Source organism: Mustela nigripes, chromosome 2 (genome assembly GCF_022355385.1).
Source record: "Mustela nigripes isolate SB6536 chromosome 2, MUSNIG.SB6536, whole genome shotgun sequence".
In the NCBI taxonomy this organism is placed as follows: Eukaryota; Metazoa; Chordata; class Mammalia; order Carnivora; family Mustelidae; genus Mustela; species Mustela nigripes.
Window position 1 is genome coordinate 66,375,010 of NC_081558.1, and position 26,198 is coordinate 66,401,207.

At 40.9% G+C, this 26,198-nt stretch overlaps 1 protein-coding gene and 1 pseudogene across 7 annotated transcripts in view; one reads left to right on the forward strand and one right to left on the reverse strand.

Annotated features, from left to right (window-relative positions):
* Window positions 1–617: 617 nt before the first annotated feature.
* LOC132009928 (large ribosomal subunit protein eL21-like) lies at window positions 618–1,103 on the reverse strand (annotated as a pseudogene).
* Window positions 1,104–15,236: 14,133 nt separating this feature from the next.
* CNOT10 (CCR4-NOT transcription complex subunit 10) overlaps window positions 15,237–26,198 on the forward strand; it is an 82,067-nt gene continuing 71,105 nt past the window's right edge. For 6 of the 7 annotated variants that reach the window (XM_059390619.1, XM_059390621.1, XM_059390623.1 and 3 more), the window contains exons 1-2: window positions 15,237–15,542; window positions 23,989–24,208. In XM_059390619.1, the coding sequence (XP_059246602.1) occupies window positions 24,007–24,208 (202 nt within the window). In that variant the 5' untranslated portion in view covers window positions 15,237–15,542; window positions 23,989–24,006. The remainder of the gene's footprint in view (window positions 15,543–23,988; window positions 24,209–26,198) is intronic. The other variant, XM_059390625.1, reaches the window with a different exon arrangement.

Sequence of the window (26,198 nt, forward strand, 5' to 3'; positions counted from 1 at the left end):
TGAGGTGGTATCTCATTGTGGTTTTGATTTTTATTTCCCTGATGCCAACTGATGTTGAACACTTTTTCATATGTCTATTGGCCAATTTGGGTATCTACTTTGGAGAAGAACATAAGATTCTTGATCTCAAGGTCATGAGTTTGAGCCCCACATTGGGGGTTGAGATTACATTAAAAATTTTAAGAGACCCCTGGGTAGCTCAGCTGATTAAGCAACTGACTCTTAGTTTTGGCTAAGGTCATGATCTTGGGGTTGTGGGATCAAGCCCTGCATTAGGCTCTGAACTGAGCAGGGAGTCGGCTTCAGATTCTGTCCCTCCCTCTCCTGCTGCTCCTCCCCCTTTCTCACGATTTCTTTCTTTATTTTTTTATTTTTTTAAAGATTTTATTTATTTATTTGACAGAGAAAGAGGGAACACAAGCGGGGGGAGTGGGAGAAGGAGAGGCAGGCCTCCTGCCCAGCAGGGAGCCTGATGCAGGGCTTAATCCCAGGACACGGAGATCATGACCTAAACTGAAGGCAGGCACTTAATGATTGAACCACCAAGGCACCCCTTAAATAAATCTTTAAATATTTTTTTAACACTGTCTTGAGGTTTTTTATTTTCTTTACATATATCATGCCACAAATTCGTAGGGAATGGGTTCAGGCTAGCAGTTCAGGCTCCTTTCCACTGGTTCTCACAAAATGTGTTTCTCTGGGTGGGGCAGGCTGGCACTTCAGTTGAACTCAAGTACCTTTCTCTTTGGCTTCCTTCTTTTTCTGGTCTTATTCCTTCACACGTTCCAGGAAGCTATCTCAGCTCTTGGAGTGTTTAATATGCTCAATGCATACATTAATACTCTTGGCAAGAATCTTGCCCTTAATTTGTTTGTTTACAACAATGCCAATAGCATGTTGTGTAGCATTGTAGACTCTTCCAGTTTGTCATGGTGACATTTGTGGGACATGCCTTTTAGAACAGTGTCCATTTTCTTCATGTCCCCAATATCATCTTTCTCGTAGATTCCCATATATGTGGCCAAAGGAATAACTCCATGTTTTCTAAAAGGCCTAGAAAACATATAGTGGGCACTTCTCCTTTTTCCCTTTGTGTTGGTCATTTTGGTGAATTACTGGATGATGGCTGTTCCAGATGAAAGGAAAGCAAAATTTTTTTAAACTAAAGTATAAATGGCGTGCCTGGGTGGCTTAGTTGGTTTAGTGACTGACTCTTGGTTTAGGCTCAGGTCATGATCTCAGGGTCATGGGATCTAGCCCCATGTCATTGGGCTCTGTGTTCGGAGAGAAATTGGCTAGAGGTTCTCTCTATCCTCCCCCCATGCTCTCTCTCTCTAAAATAACAAATAAATCTTTAAAATAATATATAATAAATAAATAAATAAATAAAATATTAAATATTATTTTATTTTAAAGATTTTATTTATTTATTTGACACACAGAGGGAGATCACAAGTATGCAGAGAGACAGGCAGAGAGAGAGGGGGTAGCAGTCTCCCTGCTGAGCAGAGAGCCCGATGCGGGACTCGATTGCAGGACTGTGAGATCATGACCTGAGCTGAAGGCAGCGGCTTTAACCCACTGAGCCACCCAGGCGCCCTAAAAATTAAATTCTTTTTTTTTTTTTTAAGATTTTTATTTATTTACTTATTTGACAGACAGAGATCACAAGCAAGAAGAGAGATAGACAGAGAGAGAAGGAGGGGAAGCAGGCTCTCCCGCTGAACAGAGAGCCTGATGCAGGGCTCGATCCCAGGACCCTGGGATCATAACCTGAGCCGAAGGCAGAGGCTTTAACCCACTGAGCCACCAGGCCCCCCTAAAAATTAAATTCTTAAAATTAAGAACTTTAGGGCGCCTGGGTGGCTCAGTGGGTTAAGCCGCTGCCTTCGGCTCAGGTCATGATCTCAGGGTCCTGGGATTGAGTCCCACATCGGGCTCTCTGCTCAGCAGGGAGCCTGCTTCCTCCTCTCTCTCTCTGCCTGCCTCTCTGCCTACTTGTGATCTCTCTCTGTCAAATAAATAAATAAAATCTTTAAAAAAAAAAAAATTAAGAACTTTAAAATGGACAAAGAGGAGCACCTGGCTGGTTTAGTTGGTAGAACACATGACTCCTGATGTCAGGATCATGAATTAGAGCCCCATGTTGGGCGTGGAAATTATTTGAAAAAAGTTAAAAATAAAATAAAATGGGTAAAGTATCCTTATTCTTAACATCCTCAAAGTGGAAATAACCCAAATGGCCATCACTTGATGAATTAATAAGCAAAATGCAGTATTCACAAACAAAGGAATATTAGTCAGCCATGAAAAGGAATGGAGTGCTGATATATGCTACAATAGCAGACAGATTTTAAAAACATGTTAAGTGAAAAAAGTCAGTCACAGATGGCATACATTGTATGATTCTCTTTGTGTGAGGTGTCCAGAAGAGGCAATCCCCAAATAGTAATTTGAGACAGAAAGCAGGTTAGTGATTGCCAGGAGCCGGACATGGAGACCAGGAGAGAACCAGTGATGCATGCAGCGTTTCTTTAGGAAGTGATAAAATGTTCTGGAATTATATAATGGTGATGGTTGCACAACTTTGTGAGATACTAAAACCACCAAATTGTACACTATAAGTGGATAAATTCTATGATATATGAATTATATCTCAATATAACTATTTCTTTAAAAAGGAAGCAAGGATGAGCAAAGATACTAGAGAACATGAGGGTATATCTAAAACACAAATATAACAACAGCTAAATAAGGGATTAAATGAGTGGTAGAATTAAAAAGAAAACAAAACATTGGGGTTGTGTGCGCTTCCACAGGCACACATGGAATAATTTTAATTTCAAAAAGGGTAAGGACTGAAGTTGATTAAAACTTATTGAATATATAAAACGTCATGAGTTCAGAATAATTTTTTTAGAAAGGAAATAGTCCTGGATATAGCCAGGCCATCAACTTATTCCTCTGAAAATTGTTAATTATCGGAAAAGAACTAAACATTTCTGCTTTTCTAATACAAATAAAACCAGTATAACCTAATAGCTGATGGATAAGGGAAACTGTTTCAGTACAGAAGAATTCTAGATAGGGCTGGGACAAAGGAAAGGTGAATCTATGGCCTAAGGTAGAAAATTTAAGGAGGTACTTGCTTAGCCCTGATTCTAGTTAACAAATACAGTCATATCCAAGTTAGAAATTTGTTTCAACCATTAGTGAAATAACTGATTCAGGCACTAGTCATTAATGCTGCTAAAACAACTACAAGAAAAACTGATAGGAAATGTATAAAAACAGGTCGTCACCAACCAAACTCAATGATCAATCTTAAAGTTACAAAAAGTGAGGAAACCAGCATCCCATGCCTCCTGATGTGGGTACAGAAAGTACACAGCCCCGTTTAGTGAGGATTATCAGGAAAAAAAATTTAAGTCATAATGAAATCAAACCGGGGCACCTGTGGTTCAGTCAGTGGAACATGCAAGTCCTGATTTGGGGGTTGTGAATTTGAACCCCATGCTGGGGGTAGAGATTACTTAAAAATAAAATCTTGGGCGCCTGGGTGGCTCAGTGGGTTAAGCCGCTGCCTTCGGCTCAGGTCATGATCTCAGGGTCCTGGGATCGAGTCCCGCATCGGGCTCTCTGCCCGGCAGGGAGCCTGCTTCCTCCTCTCTCTCTCTCTCTGCCTGCCTCTCCATCTACTTGTGATTTCTCTCTGTCAAATAAATAAATAAAATCTTTAAAAAAAAAATAAAATAAAATCTTTAGGGGCACCTGGGTGGCTTATTGGGTTAAGCCTCTGCCTTCAGCTCCGGTCATGATCCCAGGGTCCTGAGATCGAGCCCCACATCAGGCTCCCTGCTCAGTGGGGAGCCTGCCTCCTCCGCTCTCTCTCTGCCTGCCTCTCTGCCTACTTGTGATCTCTGTCTGTCAAATAAATAAATAAAATCTTTAAGAATAAAAAATAAAATAAAATCTTTAAAAAATAATTATAATAACGCAATCAAACCTTTAAAACTGATCCCTAGTCCACAGTAAATATTGAGCGTAAAGGATGCAGTCCACAAGGAAGCAATACACAAGATGTCAAAAGAGGGACTTTATATTAGACTCTAATTTCATCAGCAAGTCAATGAAAGGAAAAATAAAAGGGGAGGGGACTGTTCTAGATTAAGAGAAACATAAGACTTGAAAGACTTATGAGAAACACAAGAGACATAACAACCAAATAAAATGGATCCTGTTTGATCTTGATTCTAAACAGAAATTACAAAAAGAATTTTTATTACAATCGAGGAAATTTGAGTATGGCTGGGTAATTGAATAATATTAAATAATTATTTGCATTTTGTTAGATGTGATAATGGCATTGTGGTCACACAAGAAAATATTTAAAGATTTCTTTTTGAGTTGCATACTGAAGTGTTTAGAGGTGAATGGTACAATGTTCGGGATTTGCTTTAAAATACTCCAGCAAAATATACAACGGAGGGAAGGGGTGGATGAAACAACTCTATGGTTAAATGAATTTAGGGGATGGACACATGGGGTTTGTTATACTTTCTAGTTTGGGGCACATTTGGAAAATTTTACAGTAAAAATCCTGAAAATATGGGTACACCATTATTCAGCTAAATCCCACTGTAGATAGTATATACCCTAGAGAAACTCTTATGGCTATGCACATGTTCAAGAGGGCCTGTGCTTTGTAAAATGCAAACTGGAGATGAGTTCAATGTCTGTGAATAAAAGAAGGGATAACAGGGTAAAGTGCCAGCAGCCGTAACCCATTCCTCCTAGTTAACAAAATCCTGATTTTATTTATCCCTCACAGAAATGTTTTGTGACTGCGGTATGATGGATCCAAGGTACGAGTTGGAATCTCATTTCTTCTTATCAGCATTGATGCAGTGGCAGGTGGGCCACAACTTTGCCAATGAGAACAAAGGGAAAGAGTGAGAGTCCAGGGAAGTTCTACCATGCTTCATTGATGCCAAGGCACACAATCATTCTTTCATTTCTAAAGCTGGCAGGCTTCTCACAGTGGATAGCACCTCACGAGCACTGTCATGGGCTGGCTGGTATAGTAGGTTTGTCAACCCTGCATGTGTGCAAACATGATCTGAAAACCTACCCTTTATGACATCTTGTAAGATGCAGAAAGTACTAGAATTACAACTTGCAGAATGGGTCTTCAACATTCTGTGAGGAGATGAGACACAGCCTGTTCTTTAGGGCATAGAAGGTAACATTATGGGGGAAAACATGGAGATGGAAGGTGCTGATTTGAAAAGTGATTTAGAGTGGAACTCTGGTGAGAAGACATCCTGAAAATACCCTTAACTAATTTATTTCACTTCTATATTCGTATTTTGTGTACTGAAGAGTAATATATAATTCTAAAAATTTTGTGTCTAAGTTTAAAGGGCTATTTTTAAGAGTATAAAACAAAAATTTTAAGGTATAAGAAAGCATTTTCAGTTTTAAGTGTTGGATTTGTGGGATTTTTAGTAGTTAAAAAAATGTGTGCCTTATCACTGATGGAATGTGGTTGCTATCTTATAGAGAATAAGGCTAGAAAGTGGGAGTTCTTCTTTGCTCCCCTTCCTTCCCTTCCTGCTTTGGACTGGCAAGCAAGAGCACAGCTGTGGCAGTTATTTTAGGACCATCAGGGGAAGACAAAAAGGATCCCAGGGAGGCCAAATTGCATCCTGACATTGCTGAGTCTCTAATCTAGCAATGGAACATCCTACTTGCAGATTTCTATCAATGAGATAATTAATGCCTATATTACTTATAAGACTTTTACTTAGGAATCATGCTACAAAGGTATACTGAAGTGATAATCATTTAGTAGAATACTGAACAGCGTAAAATACACTATATAGTTTAATATAAATTATATTTTGTATATTTTAACATATACTTATATAAATATATTTAATATGAATACTATGTATTTTATAAATATATATTTTGATATCAAAACTATGGTGTTGGATTAAAAAAAGAAAGTTTCAGAATAATAACTGTGCAATACGTATATAAAGTTGAATGATTAATAATGTGTTATATGTTTTAAACATGGACTAGAAAGATACATACTATCTATAGCATAGTGGATATCACTGGGAAGGGAGTAAAGGAAATGCAGTCAGGAAGGGAACATAAACTGGACTCACCTTTCCAATAATGATTTGCATATTTTTCAAAAGAATATTCAAAGCAAATATGACAAATACTAACTTTGTTAAATCTGAGTGGTAAATAAACTTGTCATATTCTTCATTTTTTGTTTGTGAAATAGCTCATAATTATGATGATGAGGATTTTAAAACCCTGGTTAGTTAATTTTCCCGTGTTTATAATTGAAATAATCTCAAAGTCATATTTTAGAGAATTAAAGTGTGTTTAACACAGTTTTTTTCTTCACTTGTAAATTAGAAATGTCCACTGGAGGTGGCGCCAAAGAGTCATGAAAAACACTAGGTTATAGGATAGAATCATTTTCTCTCTCTCTCTCTCTCTCCCTCCCTCCCTTTTTTTATTTTATTTTATTTTATTTATTTATTTGACAGGCCCAGAGAGAACATAAGCAGGGGGAGTGGTAGGCTCCCCAGGGAGCAGGGAACCCTGGGATCATGACCTGAGCTGAAGGTAAACACTCAACCACCTGAACCACCCAGGCACCCCCAGACTAATTCTCTTAAAGGTACTAGATATAATTGTGAAATCCCACGTATATTATTAAGACTTCTAGCAACAATATCTTGTATTTTCATATTAGTAGTTCAGAAATAATGATAAAGACACAAATCTAAATGCCATTTGTAGGAAGCCTCCAGAAGGAATATCGAACCTCCTTTAGGAGGGCTTAGGAAGAGAAGAGACTCCCCAACTCAGCATGTTGTTGCGAAAGGATTTAAAAAAAAAAAATCTTTTTTTAAAAGATTTTTTTTAAAAAATCTTTTTTTTTAATCCTATGTGTGGCCCTGTATCTTCTTTTGCGAAAGGATTTTTATTTTAATATTTTATTTATTTATTTGACAGACAGAGATCACAAGTGGGCAGAGAGATTGGAGAGGCAGGCTCCACGCCAAGCAGAGAGCCTGATGGGGGGCCGTTCCTGAGCCGAAGGCAGAGGCTTTAGCCCACTGAGCCACCCAGGCGTCTCCCAAAGGATTTCTATTGGTCGGAGTCTAACTGGGAAAACAGAAACCACTCTAAGCACTGAAAAAAGGGGTAAAGCCCCAATACAGGGAATTGGAGAGAGGGGCCCAGAAATCCGGCTAGGCAAGGAGGCAACTCAGCCCTTAAAAGAGCCAGACACCACTATTGCCCCCTGCTGGAACAAGGCGGGGGAAGAAAGGAAGCTGCAGAAAATCAAGTCCAGGGGCTGGGGTCATTGAGCAAATCCCTGTTGAGGGAAGAAGAATTTGCCAGAAAGACTACCTGAGGCAGAGAAAGAAGAGGAGAAATATCCCTGGTTTCTCCCTTCCACTTGCCTTCCAAGTTCCCAATGATGCCTCCCATTGGCTGGACCTAGCCAGAAATCAGCTAACTTGGGAGAGTGGGAAATAGCCTATAGGAGCCAGCCCGGTGATACAAAGCAGAGCAGAGCAAGGGCAAAAATGAGAACTGAGGGCAGAGAGGATCCACCCCATTAGTTTCAAACTTAAGTAGTTAACATTACATTTTCTTGTTTCTCATATTTCTTTTCAAAATGGTTCTTGCACACCTGGGTGGCTCAGTCGGTTGGGTGTCCGCCTTCAGCTCAGGTCATGATCCTGGAGTCCCAGAATCCAGTCTTCTATCCTGCTCCCTGCTCAATGGGGAGTTTGCTTCTCCCTCTGACCCTCCCCGCTCTCATGCTTTCTCCCTCTAGCTCTCTCTCTCTTAAATAAATAAAATCTTTAAAAAATAATAATAATAAAATAAGATAAAATAGAATGGTTCTTAACTCCTGGATACCTTGAGTTGCCAGAGTTAGGCAATGGGAGGGGAGACATGGGATACCAGTTGAATCTGAATTTCAGATAAACAATGCAATATTTGGAATATATTTATTACAATAATATTTATCCAAAATTCAAATTTAACTGGGCATCCTGTGCTTAAAATTGTATCTCACACACTGTATACCATATACCAAGTATAACTCTAAATGAAACACTTTAAAAGCAAAACTAACTTATACATCCAACTATACAAAACCAGAATTTAACCTAACTCGTACATCTGTAAGACAGTAGGAAAGACTATTATACAAAATTGGATAATGCCACTGTGCTGCAAACATTCTGGTGACATAGCCTTTGGATACAGGGCCACACATAGGATAAAGCAAGTGAAGCACTGACCTTGGGTGCAAAATTTAATGGAGTGTCAAAAATCTTAGAAAGCGATTAAGATAAATAATATATTAATGCAATATTTTGAAATAAAAATGAATACAATAAAATCCACAAAGAACAAAAAATTGAAAATTTTAATATAACAGGATCAGTAACAGTGCTGTGCTGAGACATATTGAAACCTGAGATAAAAGGAAGAATCAGTATTTACTTACTTTAAACCCATCGTTACTTAAAATATTGATATACTGCTCATCATGAATATATTTATTCCCGATTTTTAAAAATATCACCTCAAAATACTGTTCGTCTTGATTACTGAGTTTTTTTGGCACTTCCTTAAATTTTTCCACTTGAAGTGAGTGTTCAGCACTGTTTGGATCCATTTCAGGGTCACAAAAAATTCACCAGATTTGGGTCAAATGATTACTGGCACACTTTAAGTTAGCAAATAGTTTTGCCTTAGAAGCTTGATTTGAACAGATTGTGAATGAAAAGTTAAGTTGGGACAGGAGCTTAATGTCAATCCCTTTGGATGTAACTGCTTTGACAAATGGATAAAAATATATGCTTTTACATCTTTTTTTTAAAAGATTTTATTTATTTATTTGACAGAGAGATCACAAGTAGGCAGAGAGAGAGAGGAGGAAGCAGGTTCCCTGCTGAGCAGAGAGCCCGATGCGGGACTCGATCCCAGGACCCTGAGATCATGACCTGAGCCAAAGGCAGTGGCTTAACCCACTGAGCCACCCAGGCGCCCCGCTTTTACATCTTTGAAATATTTGTTGTTAATTATGTATTCACTGTGATGAATTATTTGCAAAATAATTTGTAGTTTCCACCAGAAATTTGATTATGGGAATAACATTTGATTTAGCCCTTTGTATCATTTAAAAAAAAAAAAAAAGAAGAAGAAGAAGTCCAGGTCTAGAGTCCAAGAATTCTTTCCAAGTTCCAGTTTGACATTTACTAGCTGAGCAAAATGATTCATAGATTTACTTCTCGGAGCCCCAATTTCCTCACCCTTAAAATGGGTTTGAATATCCATATTACAACAATTTTGAGGATGAAAAGAAACAATCATTGCAAAACCTCTTTAAGAAACTGTAAAAGAGGGGTACCTGGGTGGCTCAGTGGGTTAAGCCTCTGTCTTCATCTCAGGTCATGATCTCAGCATCATGGGATCGAGCCCTGCATCGGCATCTCTGCTCAGCAAGGAGCCTGCTTCCCCCCTCTCCTCTCTCTGGCTGCCTCTCTGCCTCCATCAAATAAATAAATAAAGGGGCGCCTGGGTGGCTCAGTGGGATCGAGCCCCATATCAGGCTCTCTGCTCTGCAAGAAGCCTGCTTCTCCCTCTCCCACAACTCTCTCTCTCTCTCTGTCAAATAAATAAATAATAAATAACTAAATAAAATCTTAAAAAAAAAAAAAGAATCTGTAAAAGACCATTCAGAAGTGTCAACACTCCTAATACACTGGGGAATTCTCATCTTTGTGGGGGGAGGGACAGAGAAGCAGGGAGACAGAATTTTTTTTTTAAGATTTAAAAAATCTTAAAAAAAAGATTTTTTTAAGATCTTTTTTTAACCCACTCAGTGGGTTAAGCCTCTGCCTTCAGCTTAGGTCATGATCCCAGGGTCCTGGCATCAAGCCCTGCCTATGGCTCCCTGCTGGGCGGGAAGGGAAGACTGCTTCTCCCTTGCCCTCTCCCTCTTCTTCTGTTCTCTCTCTGTGTGTCTCTCTCGCTCTCTGTCAAATGAATAAATAAAATCTAAAAAAAAAAAAAAAAGATGTATTTACTTATTTGATAGAGACACAGCGAGAGAGGGAATACAAGCAGGGGGAGAGGGACATGGAGAAGGAGGCCTCCTGCTGAGCAGGGAGCCCGATCCCGGGCTCCATTCCAGATCTCCAGGATCATGACCTGAGCTGAAGGCAGACACCCAAAAACTGAGCCACCCAGGCACCCCGGGAGACAGAATCGTAAGCAGGCTCCGCACCCAGTGCAGAGCCTGACACAGGGCTCCATCTCACAACCTTGAGATCATGACCTGAACTGAAATCAAGAGTTGGATGCTTAACCGGCTGAGCCACCCAGGTGTCCCAGAATTCTCATTATCTTAAAGTCATGCTGCATTCATACACATGCTGCATTCATTGGCATGTTTGCTAAGCATCAGTACAATGATGGTATTTGAAGACAGTATTTGGAGATTACAGCTTAGGTGACAGAGAGAGGATTCATATCACGAGATTGCTTCTGTAGTGCGAGAGAAGATTTGAAAATGGTTAGTAGCCTTTGGCAATCAGGAACATCTTTTTGAGAAAATGATGCCCGTGTTTCCTGTGAAGGAAATGCCATTAGCTACAAAAGAGGGTGTGTATGGGATAGAAACTGAAAAGGGATTATAGGCAGGTTATGAAGTGTCTTAAAAGTCATGTTAAGGAGTTTGGAACTGGGGCTAAAAGCAAGGAAGTGTCTTAAATGGGTATGGACATGATCAGATTAGCATTTTTAAAAACCTGTCTTGGGGCACCAGGGTTGCTCAGTCCATTGCGCATCTGCTTTCAGCTTAGGTCATGATCCCATGGTCCTAGGATCAAGCCTGACATCCGTGTTATGCTCCCCGCTCGGCAAGGGAGTCGGCTTCTCACTCTGCTTCTCCCTGCCGCTCTGCCTGCTCATGCTCTCTCTCTGTCAAATATAAAAATAAAATCATTTTTAAAAAATAAAAAATAAAATATCTATCTCTGGCTAAATGAAGACATTCTGGAAGGGAAAAGACTGGATGACAAGGTTGCTGTGGCATTTGTCTCAGAGGCAATAATGACTTGGGTATAGAGTGGCAGTGAGAATGGAAGGATCCATTAAATGGAGGAGGTAGAATCCACAGACCTCAGTTGGTTGGTTGAACCAGATGGGGAATGAAGAACTGGGAGATGGTGTTTCAGTTAACTATTGTTACACCCTCAAGTTTAGCAGTTTAGAAGAACAACTTGTACATCCACATGCAAAAGAATAAGGTTGGAGAGCAATTGGGTGGCTCAGAAGGTTAAGGATCTGACCCTTAATTTTGGCTCAGGTTGTGATCTCAGGGTCATGAGATTGAGCTCCAAGTGGGGTTCTGAGCTGGGTGTGGAGCTTGCTTGGAATTCTCTCTCTCCCTCTCCACCAGCTTTCCCCTAACCACCCCCTTTTTTTTTTGAGAGAGAGCATGCATATGTTTGAAAGGGAGAGGCGGGGAAGGACAGAGGGGAAATGGAAGACAGAAAATCTCAAGCAAACTCCAGGCAGAACAGAGCCCAGGGCTTGATCTCACCACTCTAAGATCATGACTTTCCTGAAATCAAGGGTCAGACGCTTAACCGACTGAGATAAAAATAAAATCTTAAAAATAAGGCATTCCTTAAAAATAAAATCTTTTTAAAAATTTAGAAATTGGTAATGACTGTACAACATCATGAATGTACTAAAAACCACAGAATTGCACACTTTACAAGGGTGAATTACATGGTATGCTAATTATATCTTAATTTTTAAGATTAGATTTTAAAAATGCAACAACAATGCCTTAATATTTTTTGCCATTCTGGGGGTTGACTGAGCTGCTTTTCTACTTTGTAAGATATTAGATGGGATCATTCATGTGACTACATTGAGTTGGTAGCTGAGTTGAGCTGGAAGATTCAAGAAGCCTTCATTCTTGAGGTGCCTGGGTGGTTCAGTCAGTTGAACGTCCAACTCTTGGTTTCAGCTCAGGTCATGATCTCACTGTCCTGGGATTAAGCCAGTGTCAGGCTCCGAGCTCAGTACAGAGCCTGTTTCCCTCTTTCCTTCCATTTCCCTCTCCTTCCCCCTCTGCCTTCTCCCAGCTCACACAGGCTCACTGTTTCTCAAATAAATAAATAAATAAATAAATAAATAAAATCTTAAAAAAGAAGAAAAGCAGAAGACTTTATTCTTTTGTCTGGAACCTTGGTGCTGGCTCTCAGTTGGGGCATCTTGGGTCTCCTTCATGTGGTCTCTCTCCAGCAGGACAGCCTGAGCTTCCTTACACCTTGGTGGCAAGAACAAGAGAGGAAAAGTGGAAGCTGCAATACTTTTGAAGGACTAGACCCAAACCTGGTTCACTGTCCCTTCTGCATTCTGTTGGTCAGAGCAAGTCACAGCTTGGTTTCAAATAAATAAATAAATATTTTGAAAAATTATGTGTGTGTGTGTGTGTGTGTATACATATATACTGTATGATCCATTTGTATTAAATCTGAATATAGGTGAAACTAATCCATAGTGTTAGCCATCAGTATAATGACTACCCTTGTGAGAAATGGAGGAGGCATTACAGATAGTTTGTTGTCCTTTCTCTGGGTGCTAGTTATGTGGATATGTTGAAAATTCAATAAACTGTACTTATGATTTGCACACTTTTCTATGTGAATGTTAATGTAAATAAAAGAGGTTTGTTTTTTTTTTAAAGTGGGCAACCACTTAAAAGGGACATAAGAGCCTACTGAAAAAGCTCCTAATTAATAAAGCTGAAACAATTTCAGCAACAAAATAACTTAATATTGGATTGTAAAAATAGTCATGAGTCCATACTCATGAGATTTATGATTAAATAAGTAACTAAATGGGGAAGAAGAGACAAATTCTCTCTTAGAGAAGATTTTTTTTTAAAAAGATTTTATTTATTTATTTGACAGAGAGAAATCACAAGTAGTCGGAGAGGCAGGCAGAGAGAGAAAGAGGGAAGCAGGCTCCCTGCTGAGCAGAGAACCTGATTGGGACTTGACTCCTAGACCCTGAGATCATGACCTGAACCAAAGCAAAAGCTTAACCAACTGAGCCACCTAGGCACTCCAAAAACAAAGAACTTTCTATTACTTGTTGTGTGAAAGGAGACAGTTCTCAAAGCACTATCTTCCCATGGATTAGCACAGGATGCTTTTAGTCACTGTCTTACCGGCAAGACAGGTAGCTTGTATATAGATTAAGAAACTTATACATATTCTATTATCCACACTCTTTGCTTCAACTATGCTTGTCTAACACATTAACATGCTAGTGCAAATAGGTATGTTCAAAAAATGACAGAAAACCCTGCCTATAGGAGGAGATATTAGTACTATAATGAACTAAAGGCAACTTCAAAACAACTCAGGGGGATAAATAATAATAATAATAAGCAAACAAATAAATAATGGGGCTCTTGGCTGGCTCAATTAACAGAGCGTGCAGCTCTTTGATCTCAGAGTTGTAAATTCAAGCCCCATGTTGCATATAGAGAGTACCTAAAAATAAAACCTTCTTGGGAGCACCTTGGTGGCTCAGTCCGTTAAGTGTCCAACTCTTGATTTTGACTCAGGTCATGATCTCAGGTTTCTGAGATTGAGCCCTGTGCCAGGCTCTGTGCTGGGTGTGGAGGCTGTCTAAAATTCTCTCTCTCCCTCTCTAAAAACAGCAATGACAGCAGCAGCAACAACAACAACAATAATAATAAATACAATCTTAAAAAAGACAACTCAGTGCAGCTTCTGCACAGATCCTCAGCTCCAGTCCCTCTCAAACTATCTCATGTAAGGGGCTACCAGGTGAAACACCTAGCTGGATAGTCTCCTTGGCTGGAACCGCTGATTTGGCAAAACGAAATGCATTCCTTCCCTGCTTTTGTCCCTTCCCCCTCCTCCTTCTGCTGAGAGCTTTTAGCCCTCTGATAGAAGTAACTCCCCCCACTGGATCCTTGCTAATTGGGCAGGGGTGTCCTGAGAAGGTAGACCCTGTTGACCCTGTTGACTGAAGGCCCATGAAGTTAGCGGGTGTCCTGGTGCCACTTTGTCTGATTCTCTGTAGGTCTTTTCCATTTCAAGATACTTGGAATCTAAAATATACCTTTTTTCTTTATGTTAAAGATTTCATTAGGTATATTTGGTAATTGTATCTCTAGGGTAGTGTTGATTAACTACTTGTCCCACAGGTTGCTTTTGAAGATAAAGCAGGCATTCCTATCCCTTGAAGCTAGCTAGGCCTATGTGTTTCTTCTTTGGTCCAGCTTTGCCTGGGGACAATTTGACTGCTTCTGTTCTGAATTGACAAGATGAATGTCTCAGTGCCAACTTCATAACCATGAACAAAATAAATCAAATCAGATGTGCGTTATTCAAAAGTCCTGACCAGTACTCCTTAAAGCTGTCAAAATCATCAAGGACAGGAAAAATCTGAGAAACTATCACAGTCAAGATGAGCATAAGAAGACATAACGAATGTAACGTAGTGTCCTTGACAGAATACTGGAACAGAATGGGGGCATTGGGGAAAACTGGTGAAATTAAAAAATAGATTTTAAGAAATATTTTAAAATAATAAATTATTATTTCGTTATACCAATCAAGGTCGTTTCTTAGACATGACGGATGTACCATTTATTTAGTCAAAATTTAAGATGCTTGCAACACGGGAAAGAAGGTGAGGAGTATACAGGAACTCTGTGTATCATCTTTGCCATAGTTCTGTAAATATAAAACTATTCTAAAGTAAAATGTTTCGTTTTTAAACGGGAACAGCAACAGTGCCTTCTCACAAAATTGGGAGAAATCAGTGAAAGCGTACAGGCCAAGCGCACGGCTCATTGCTCAGCACACAGTGTTATAATTGTGATTTTACGTAAAATGCGGGAGGAAAGCTCTACCACTGCAGAATTTTAAGCAGTATAAGCCAGAGGTAATCGCGTGCAGACCCCGCCCATGCTACCCAGCACACGCCCACAGCCCCAAGATAGCATCCGTCGGGTCGGGCGCGCACGCATACGCACACACGCGCGCCGCCGTGGGCGGGGCGCTCGGAGGACGCCAGCGTGGGGCGGGACCAGCTTGCAGTTCCCACACGGGCGAAGGCCCCCGGAAGTGGTGTATACCGGGAAACCGTGCAGCGGAAGCAGTGTCTGGTAGGGGACTGTGGGGCTACCCGGCCGGAGACGCTGCTTCTTGTTGCTAGACGACGCGAGCTAGCCTTCGTCACTTCCTAAGCCCGCGTCAGCCCACTCCCCAGGCGGGAACCCAGGGGCCCGGAGCCCGGGTGGACTCGTCTTCCGAGGTTCAGGATCGCAGCCGGCTCGGCAGCTGGAGTCAAGGCCACGCCACCTGAGGGGAAGAACATAAGCTGGGGTGGGAAGATGGCTGCAGACAAGCCTGCAGGTGAGGTGCCCACGCCCGGTGTGCTAAAGCTGTGGGACACGCAGGGGTGGGCCGACCCTGGCGCGGAGTTGGTGGGGACACGAGGGCGACTTGAATCTGGGTGTGCATTTCTCTCCCCCGGCCTCTCCCACGGCCGCCCCAAGCGTGAGTCTTTGGGTCCCAGATCTATAGGGTTTTTTTACCCAAGTGCAGTATGAAGTCACTACTGACCGCCTCTCTCCAGAATATCTGACTTAAATTTATTTAACCACTTCACAGGCTTTTTGGTTTTCCAGTGGGTAAGGCAGAATAGGTAAAGTTCACTCTGGAGCGCACAGCTGCCTTGTGTCCCCTGGCTCAGGATAAGATTCACCTGGGCTCTTTCGCCCCCACATAAGCCTGCCTCTGGTCTGCGACGTCCTATGTAATTAGCTTTGTGAAAACTACTTGTTTAAGTAGACATAAAATTAGAGTGTCTCTCTTCGTTCTGTGCTCTCAAATATCTTGCGTTTGTAACCTATTCTCCCGTAGTTCCTTAAAGTTAATTAATTTAATCTCGATTTTTTTTTTTATGGATTACTGCTCCATTCCTAGAAACTTCATTATGGTATATAAAATTCTTTCTTGCCTACTTCTGGGACGGTCTGCCATATGTGTCTTGTGAGAAATTGATATTCTCTGTGGTATCTCATTTATGTTGGGAGAACTTAACTGAGGGATCTTAGAAGTGGGCAACAACTTAGACTTTTTGCAGTGAAATTTAGAAAAAAAGGAAAGACAGTCTCTATATTCTGTAGGTTTTGATCTCAATAACTGACAGATGGACTTGATTTGAAATAAAACTGAGCCTATCCTCATATGCAGTAGAGAAAAGGTTTACAAAGTGAGGATAATGGAGTATGCTCTAGAATTTTCAGGTAGGCTGGTCACGGAAGGGCTCGGGTGAGGTGATGTTTGAACAGATACCCCCCTGAAATGAAGGAGAGAGCCATGTAGAAGGAGTAGGATGGATAGGGACAATGTTCCAGGCAGAAAATAAGCATGACTTGTTCAAGGCCGGACCAAGCGGACCAGCATCTTCCTTATTAATTGAAGGCAGTATCTGTTTCCCAGGTTTACCTTTCCTACTTGCCGGTGTCTTTTGCACTTGCCTGGAATGACCTTTTTAGGCCTAAAGCCCATCTAGTTTCCAAGTTCTATCAGTTATAAAGCACTCTTCGACTTGTTCATTCACAAAGATTAAGTACGAGGGACTGCCTTGGATATTGAAGAAGTGAATAGAACATACTCCCTGCCTTTGAGGACCTATTGCTCAGTCTGTGAGACACCCAACTTAGTAGCATATCCATTTGGTAGTATGTATGTAATATAGCTAGGTACCATAGCTGTGTAATATGTGTAGTGGAAGAATAAGGTCCGGGGCGTTTGGGGACTGTGTCTTTGGTTGAAGTTTATGGGTCACAGTGTAGGAAATTCTTACCTAGATAATGTTAAATTTGTATTAAGTAGATGAGTGTTTAATATCATTCCTTTGAATCTCTCCTCTTCTCCATCCCCCTTTCACCTGCTGTGATTCTAGCCTTTATTTTTTAATGTGGTCTGTTTCACATTAAGCAGCCTTCTGACTGGTGTTTGTTTCTCTTCCTATCCAGTCCATTATTCTCACTACTGTGTTTTTCTCTCTTTCTTTCTTTTTTTTTTTTTAAAGATTTTATATATTTGACAGACAGAGATCACAGGTAGGCAGAGAGGCAGGCAGAGAGAGGAGGAAACAAGCTCACTGCTGAGCAGAGAGCCCGATGCTAGACTCAATCCCAGGACTCTGGGATCATGACCCGAGCCAAAGGCAGAGGCTTTAACCCACTGAACCACCCAGGCGCCCCTGTGTTTTTATTTCTAAAACACTAATTGGAACATACCATTCCCATGCCTGTAAACTTTCTAAGATTGTATCATCTTGTGTGCATCAAATCCTCACTCTTTAATGTCATTTGTGAAACTTTACGGTCTGTTTCCAGCTAATGTTTCTATATCAACACACCTAGTTCTTCACACCAGTAATGACTCTTTTTTTTTTTTTTTTTTAAGATTTTTATTTATTTATTTGACAGACAGAGATCACAAGTAGGCAGAGAGACAGGCAGAGAAAGAGGAGGAAGCAGGCTCCCCACTGAGCAGAGAGCCCGATGCGGGCCTCGATCCCAGGACCCTGGAATCATGACCTGAGCCAAAGGCAGAGGCTTTAACCCACTGAGCCACCCAGGCGCCCCAGTAACGACTCTCTTGAAAAGTATTGTGTTCTTTTGAGTTTCTGAGTGGTAAGAAAGAAGAGAAAGTGGCATCTTCCTTTCTCTTCTTTCTCTTCTCAATCTGGTAAACTGTGTCTTCATTCAAAGTCTAGTTTATATGCTGCTTCATCTCTGAGCTCCCGAGCTCAGAGCCCTTGTCATGGAGGGTATTGTGTGCTTATTCTTAGTTAAGAAAAGAAACCCATGAAAGCCTTTTAGAAAGTAAGTGACCTGACCACAGTATGGGAGGGGGTAGATTTAAATGAAACAAGACTGGAAGCCCAGAGAATAGCTAAAGCCAGCTAATGTTGTTATATTAATTTATTCAGTAAATATTTACCCATGCCTGCTTTGCCAGGCACTAACGTAACTCTGTAGTTATGAGGCTTATAGTATGAAAGACAGGGTAAACAAAATAAATAATTATGGGGTTTTTTTTAAAGATTTTATTTATTTGACAGAGTGAGAGAGCACAAGCAGGAGGAATAAAAGGGAGAAGGAGGCTCCTTGTTGACAGGGAGTCTGATACGGGGCTCAATTCCAGAACCCCGGGATTACAACCCAACCCAAAGGCAGACGCTCAACCGTCTGAGCCACCCAGGCACCCCAGTAATTGTGATTTTTAAGTTGTGATAAATATTGTGAAGAAAAGGAAGATGAGTCAGACGACAGAGGATAACTGAGAGCAAGAACCCTATTTTGAATAGATTGGTTAGAAAAGGAAGGGCTCTCTTAGAGGTAACACTGGAACAGAGACCCTGAATATAAAGAGCCAGCCATGTGGAGAAAAAATGATCCAGGTAAGAGGAGCAACAAATGTATAGACTCCTTGGAAAATGTTTAAAGAGACTGAGAAGACCCATTGAATATAAGCACCCCGAAGAAAGGTACTTTTATCTGTGTTAGTCTTGCTCTTATCTCCAGTGCCTAGAACAAGGGCTAGCATATAGGAGGCACTTGATACGTATTTATAGTGTAGTGAGTAAAGAGATGAATTCAGTTGTGTCAGGGGCTGGCTTATGTCAGTTTGAGTTCATTGTAATCAGAAGAGATTTCAGCAAGAGCATCATGTGACCAGATTTATATTTTAATGGAGCTAGGTGAGAATGATGAAGTTAAAAACAAGGGAATTAACCAAACAGCCTGGGTCCATCCTACCAAGATACCACTTGGTATCCGTGTGACCTTGGGCAAATTTTCTTTTTTAAAGTAGGCTCCAGGGGCACTTGGGTGGCTCATTGGGTTAAGCCTCTGCCTTGGGCTCAGGTCATGATTTCAGGGACCTGGGATCGAGCCCCACATCGGGCTCTCTGCTCAGCAGGGAGCCTGCTTCTCTCTCTCTCTCTGCCTACTTGTGATCTCTGTCTGTCAAATAAATAAATAAAATCTTAAAATAAATAAATAAAGTAGGCTTCATGGGGTGCCTGGGTGGCTCAGTGGGTTGAGGCCTCTGCCTTTCGGCTCGGATCATGGTCCTGGGATCAAGCCCGGCGTTGGGCTCTCTTCTCAACAGGGAGCCTGCTTCCCCCTCTCTCTCTCTGCATGCCTCTCTGCCTACCTACTGATCTCTGCCTGTCAAATAAACAAATAAAATCTTAAAAAAAAAAAATGAAAATAAAGTAGGCTCCACACCCAGCATGGAGCCCTACAGAGGGCTTGAACTTGGTGACCCTGAGATTAAGACCTGAGCTGAGATCAAGTGTCAGACACTTGGGGTGCCTGGGTGGTTTGGTTGGTTATGTGTCCAGCTCTTAATTTCAGCTCAGGTCATGATTTTAGGGTTGTGAGATTGAGCCCCATGTGGGGCTCTGTGCTCAGCAGGGAGTCTGCTTGAGATTCTCTCTCTGCCCCTCTCCCCTGCTCGCTTGCTCATGTGCTCTCAAATAAATATATAAATGAGTCAGATGTTTAACCAACTGAGCCACCCATGCACTCCTTTGTTAAATGTTAAGACCCTTTTTTTACGCCTCAGCTTTCCTCTGTGTAAAATGATAACAGTATCTATGTCTCAGCATTACTAAAGGTTAAAATGACATCATCTGAGGCCCTGATTTTATTTTAAATCTGGGTTAGTATTACTTTGGGGTTGGTAGGTTGGTGAGGAGAGGCAGATATGAGAAATGTTTAGGGAGTAAAACTGGCGGAATTCGTGACTAAGTGGTATAGTAAGGTGAGCAGAAAGCCTTACTCCTTAGGAAAGGTTCTTAGTTGAACCTCAGTTTCTTCATTTGTAAGATGGGTGTTCTGACAGTTTTCTAACTTTTTTTAAGATTTTATTTTTAAGGGCGCCTGGGTGGCTCAGTGGGTTAAGCCGCTGCCTTCGGCTCAGGTCATGATCTCAGGGTCCTGGGATCGAGTCCCACATTGGGCTCTCTACTCAGCAGGGAGCCTGCTTCCTCCTCTCTGCCTGCCTCTCTGCCTACTTGTGATCTCTGTCTGTCAAATAAATAAATAAAATCTTTTAAAAAAAAAAAAAAGATTTTATTTTTAAGTAATCTCTCTACTCAACATGGGGCTCAGACTTAACCCTGAGACCAAGAGTCACATGCTTTACCAACTGAGCCAGCCAGGCACCCCCTAACTTCTTTTTTTAATTTTTTTTAATTTTTATTTATTTGTTTGACAGAGAGATGGTAAGAGAGGGGGAATGGAAGAGGGAGAGTCAGGCCTCCTGCTGAGCAGGGAGCCTGTGGTGGTATTCCATCCCAGGACCCTGGGATCATGACCTGAGCTGAAGGCAGATGCTTAACAACTGAGCCACCCAGGTACCCTACCCCCTAACTTCTAATAACATTTTATTTCATTTATTTTTTGTATTTTTTTTAAAGATTTCATCCATTTATTAGCGTTTTTTGTGTGTTTTTTTAAAGATTCATTTATTTGTTAGCGAGAGAGGGAGAGCACAAGCAGGCAGACTGGCAGGCAGAGGCAGAGAGAGAAGCAGGCTCCACATTGAGAAAGGAGCCCAATGTGGAACTCGATCCCAGGACCCTGGGATCATGATTGGAGCCAAAGGCAACCACTCAACCAACTGAGCCACCCAGGTATCCCCATTTATTAGCATTTTTGACTAAGAAAATACCATCAGTGTTTTAGGATGATTTATTTGACCTTTTTTTTTTTTTAAGATTTTATTTATTTATTTATTTGACAGAGAGAAGGATCACAAGTAGGCAGAGAGGCAGGCAGAGAGAGGGGGAAGCAGGCTCCCTGCTGAGCAGAGAGCCCGATGCGGGGCTTGATCCCAGAACCCAGAGGCTTAACCCATTGGGCCACCCAGGCGCCCCCCGACCTTATTTTTTTATGGTTATCTGAAAGGAGAGAATGGCTAGAGTTAGGACACAAAATCCTAGATTAGAATTTTTATCTGAGAATTTGAACTGAGAGCCTGGCTGTAGTAGGCTTAATAGGAAAAGATTGATAATTTGAATAAGGGAAAGATCAGACTTGATGGGTAATATGAAATCAGGAGAAGGGTACTTACAGATGGCTTTGAAATTTTAAGCCAGAATGGCCATAAAAATGATAATAACAGGGGCGCCTGGGTGGCTCAGTGGGTTAAAGCCTCTGTCTTCGGCTCAGGTCATGATCCTAGGGTCCTGGGATCGAGCCCCGCATCGGGCTATCTGCTCAGCAGGGAGCCTGCTTCTCTGCCTGCTTGTGATCTCTCTCTCTGTCAAATAAATATATATGCAGGGTTGCTTGGTTGGCTCAGTTGGTTAAGCTTCAGACTTATGGTCTAAGCTTCAGACTTGTGGCTCAAGTCATGAACTCATGGGTTGTGGGATTGAGTCCCAGTCCATGCTCAGGGCAGAGCCTACTTGAGATTCTTTCCCCCTTCCCTCTCCCTCTGCATCCATACATGTTCACACTGTCTCTCTCAAATAAATAAATAAAATCTTCGTTTATCTATCTGTCTATGCGGATGAAGAAATAAACTATACAGTACTCTTCTACCATTTGCTTTCTTCAGGCTCCTGTGAGGAATCCATGCATATTTGATATTTTTCTACTTTGTATTACAGATGATTTCAAACATCCAAAAAATTGAAAAAATGAGTATCCATATGCTTACCAGCTAGTTTAACGATTGTTACATTTTGCCATATTTATTTCCTCTCTCTCTGGCTAAAACTTTGAGTGTTGAATCATTTCTAAATATTTCTAAATATCAATATTTCTAAATATTCATCTCTAAATATTTCACCATACAATTTTTTCAAGATTTTATTTATTATTTGATAGAGCGAGCACAAGCAGGGGAAGTAGGAGAGGGAGAAGCAGGTTCCCCACTGAGCAGGGAGCTCAATATAGGGCTCGATCCTAGGACCCTGAGATCATGACCTGAGCCAAAGGCAGATGCTTAACCAACTGAGCCACCCAGGCGCCCCTCACCATGCATTTTTTACTTATTTTTTAATTTTTTAATTTTTAAGATTTTATTTATTTATTTGACAGATTGCAAGTAGGCAGAGAGGCAGGCAGAGATCGAGGAGGAAGCAGGCTCTCCGCAGAGCAGAGAGCCGGGATGTGGGCCTCGATCCCAGGACCCTGGGATCATGACCTGAGCCAAAGGCAGAGGCTTAACCCACTGAACCACCCAGGCGCCCCACCATGCATTTTTAAAAATCTACCACGCATTTTTTTAAAATAAGGCCATTCAAAAAAAAAAAAGGCCATTCACTTGTACAACCATTGTCATACTTTAGAAAATTAATATTTGAATATATTAAGTTTCCCAGTTGTCCCAGAAATGCTATTTTAAGGCTTAAAGAGACTGTGCTTACCTGGCAAAGTATCAGTTAAAGGATAATAGTAAGTTAAAAAGATGAAAAGTACAGCATAGGGAATGGAGTTAATAGTACTGTACTAACGTTTTATTTTTTATTTATTTATTTATTTTTTAAACATTTTATTTATTTGACAGACAGAGATCACAATAGGCAGAGAGGCAGGCAGAGAGAGAGAGGAGGAAGCAGGCTCCCTGCTGAGCAGAGAGCCCCATGTGGGGCTCTATCCCAGGACCCTGAGATCATGACCTGAGCCGAAGGCAGAGGCTTTAACCCACTGAGCCACCCAGGCGCCCCCTGTACTAACGTTTTAACTGCACATACTGTGGCAAGCACTGAGTGATCTATATACTTGTTTAGTCAACATGTTGTACACCTGACACTAATATAACTCTATGTTAATTAAACTTCAATTAAAAAAAGAAAGGTGTGCTTTTCAAACTAAGATCCAGTCATGGTTTACACATTTGTTTGTGTATAAAATATATTGGGTTTGTAAGTTCAAGCCCCACATTGGGTGTAGAGACTACTTAAAAGTAAAATCTTTTAAAAAAAAAAGTCTAAGTTGAATATAAAGGCTTAAGGGAAATCTAGGCTTTCTAAATGTAGAGCCTTAATAAATCAGGTATTAATATTTGGAAACCAGAGTAAATCTCTTTTCTGTACATGAAAACTACTCTCCAATATGAATATTAAAATACTCCCCAGCAGGGGCACTGGCTGCCAGTCAGTGGAGTGTGCTCTTTATCTTGGGGTTGTTTGAGCCTCACAATGGGTGTAGAGATTTACTTAAAAATAAAATAAGAAAAAAATACTCAGCATGGTAGAGGTCTGGTTTGCCTATCTTCCACAAAGCATGTTATTGTTAATTCTTGATTATTTTCTTCCTTTATTTCTGTTGTGCTGCACAGGGTGCTCAAGTCTGAGGCATTGCTCGTCACATATTTCTCTGATTATGTAATAATCAACTGTTATATGTGTAGGGTTTTGATAAGTCAGAGAGACACTTGTCCAAGTGATAGAAAACCACGTGAGCTATGTGAACTTTATTTATATGGTGACTTCGAAAGACCTGAATGATTTTTCTTTGAAATGGCATCCTTCTTTTTTAAAACTTGCCTTCACAAAGGCATCATCACTACTTTGTGACCATATTAGTAGGTTTCCTTAGTTTTTAACATTCCTTATTCCTATGGGGAAAAAAATGTCTTTTCTTAAACATCATTGGAGCTGTATTTTAAAATGTGTAGCTTGTGTGGAAAACCCTCCTCCAATCAGATTTGAATTGTTAACATTCTGTATTAGAATGTGTCTGTGCTTTCAGTTAACTGACTTCTTTCAGTTTTTGAAAAGCAGTGTATTTCTTTTCTACTTACTTTAAACCTAAAGGCAGTTGTTTGGTTCAAAATGAAGCCTATTGGATTAAAGGGTGTCAAGGTTTTTGCTCCTAAGAGCTCTGTGCGCCTGGAAGGTCAGCCATGTTCATTAGGCCAGAGTAGAAGGAAAGTCAAGCTTATGGATGAACGGCCATACACTCTTACAATTGGCAATGGAGACTACTTTTGGACAAATAAAGACACATTATGGAATTACGTGCAGACTCTTTCTGGTAAGAACTCTGAAGTTACAAATAATGTTTTAAAAACTGATTACGAAAGTAACACCCACTCCATACAGAAAACTTGAAAGGTGCAGAAAGATAACAAGGAAAATAAAAATAGTAAACCCATTGGAGTATTTTTGTTTTAAAGTTTTATCTTGAAGTAAAAGTGCAGATAAAATAATGGTTGGTTACCTTGGAAAAGGCTACCTCTTGGGGCACCTGGGTGGCTCAGTGGGTTAAAGCCTCTGCCTTCAGCTCAGGTCATGATCTCAGGGTCCTGGGATTGAGCCCCACATTGGGCGCTCTGCTCAGCAGGGAGCCTGCTTCCCCTTCTCTCTCTGCCTGCCTCTCTGCCTACTTGTGATCTCTGTCAAATAAATAAAATCTTAAAAAAAAAAAAAAAAAGAAAAAGCTACCTCTTACACTGATTTCTTCAAAATAACTGTAGAAATGACAATTTCAGAGTCTCTTGTCAGCCTTAGAGTCTAGCTTGTTTATTATATTAAAGTTGGCATCTCTCTTTGCTTGGAAGATTGTAGGAGGCTTTTACAGTTCCTGAAGGATAATGATGGAAAGTAGAAACTTAAACTTCTTCTTTTTTTTTTTTTTTTTTTTTGAAGATTTTATTTATTTGACTGACAGAGATCACAAGTAGGCAGAGAGGCAGGCAGGGTGGGGGTTGGGGGTGGGAAGCAGGCTCCCTGCTGAGCAGAGAACCCAATGCAGCCCTGGGATCATGACCTGAGCTGAAGGCAGAGGCTTTAACCCACTGAGCCACCCAGGTGCCCCTACGGATTTTATTTTTAAGTAATCTCTACACCCAGCATGGGGTTTCAATTCACAACCCCCACATCAATAGTCACATGCTCTACCAACTGAGTCAGCAGGTGTCCCCAAAATAAATTCTTAAAAAATAATAATAGTAAATAAATAATTGATCCTTACTGTTACTGTATATGTAAAAGTTTTGCTAAACAGATGTATTGTGAAAACAGCTTAACAGTAACTCATTGTCATTGACTTTCTTTTCCTTTTTTTTGGTCATTGACTTTCTAAAGAAAAAATTATTTAACAGTGTATGTATGTATGTATTTATTATTTTAAAGATTTTATGTTTTAAGTAATCTCTACACTTGGGGCACCTGGGTGGCTCAGTCAGTTAAGCGTCTGCCTTTGGCTCAGGTCATTTTTCCAGGGTGCCGGGATTGAACCCCCACATCGGGCTCCCTGCTCACTGGGGAGTCTGCTTCTCCCTCTACCCCAAAACCCACCTGTGGTTGCTTTCTCTCTCTCTCTAATAAATAGATAAAATCTTTTTTTTTTTTTTAAAGATTTTATTTATTTGACAGAGAGAGATCACAAGTAGGCAGAGAGGCAGGCAGAGAGAGAGAGAGAGAGGAGGAAGCAGGCTCCCTGCTAAGCAGAGAGCCTGATGTGGGACTCGATCCCAGGACCCTGAGATCATGACCTGAGCCGAAGGCAGCGGCTTAACCCACTGAGCCACCCAGGCGCCCCAATAGATAAAATCTTTAAAAAAAAAAAGGTATGAAAATTTTCAAAATTAAAAGTTGGGGAGGGGGTTGGAAAATAAAAAGATCCAAAAAAATTGTTAGAAAAGTTGATTGGTGGTTTTTTTTTTTTTAAATCAATAGAAAGTATCCTTCCTTCCTTCAGAAAGAGCACAAGCAGGGAGAGCAGCAGGCAGAGCCCAGCAGAGGAAGAAGCAGACTCCCTGCTCCCCGCTGAGCAAGGACCCACATGTGGGACTCAGTCCAGGGTCCTGGGATCACCACCTGAGCTGAAGGCAGATAGATGTTTAACCTACTAAGCCACCCAGGTGTCCCACAAAGAGTTTTCTTTCTTTTTTTTTTTTTTTAAAGATTTTATTTATTTATTTGACAAATCACAAGTAGATGGAGAGGCAGGCAGAGAGAGAGAGGGAAGCAGGCTCCCTGCTGAGCAGAGAGCCGGATGCGGGACTCGATCCCAGGACCCG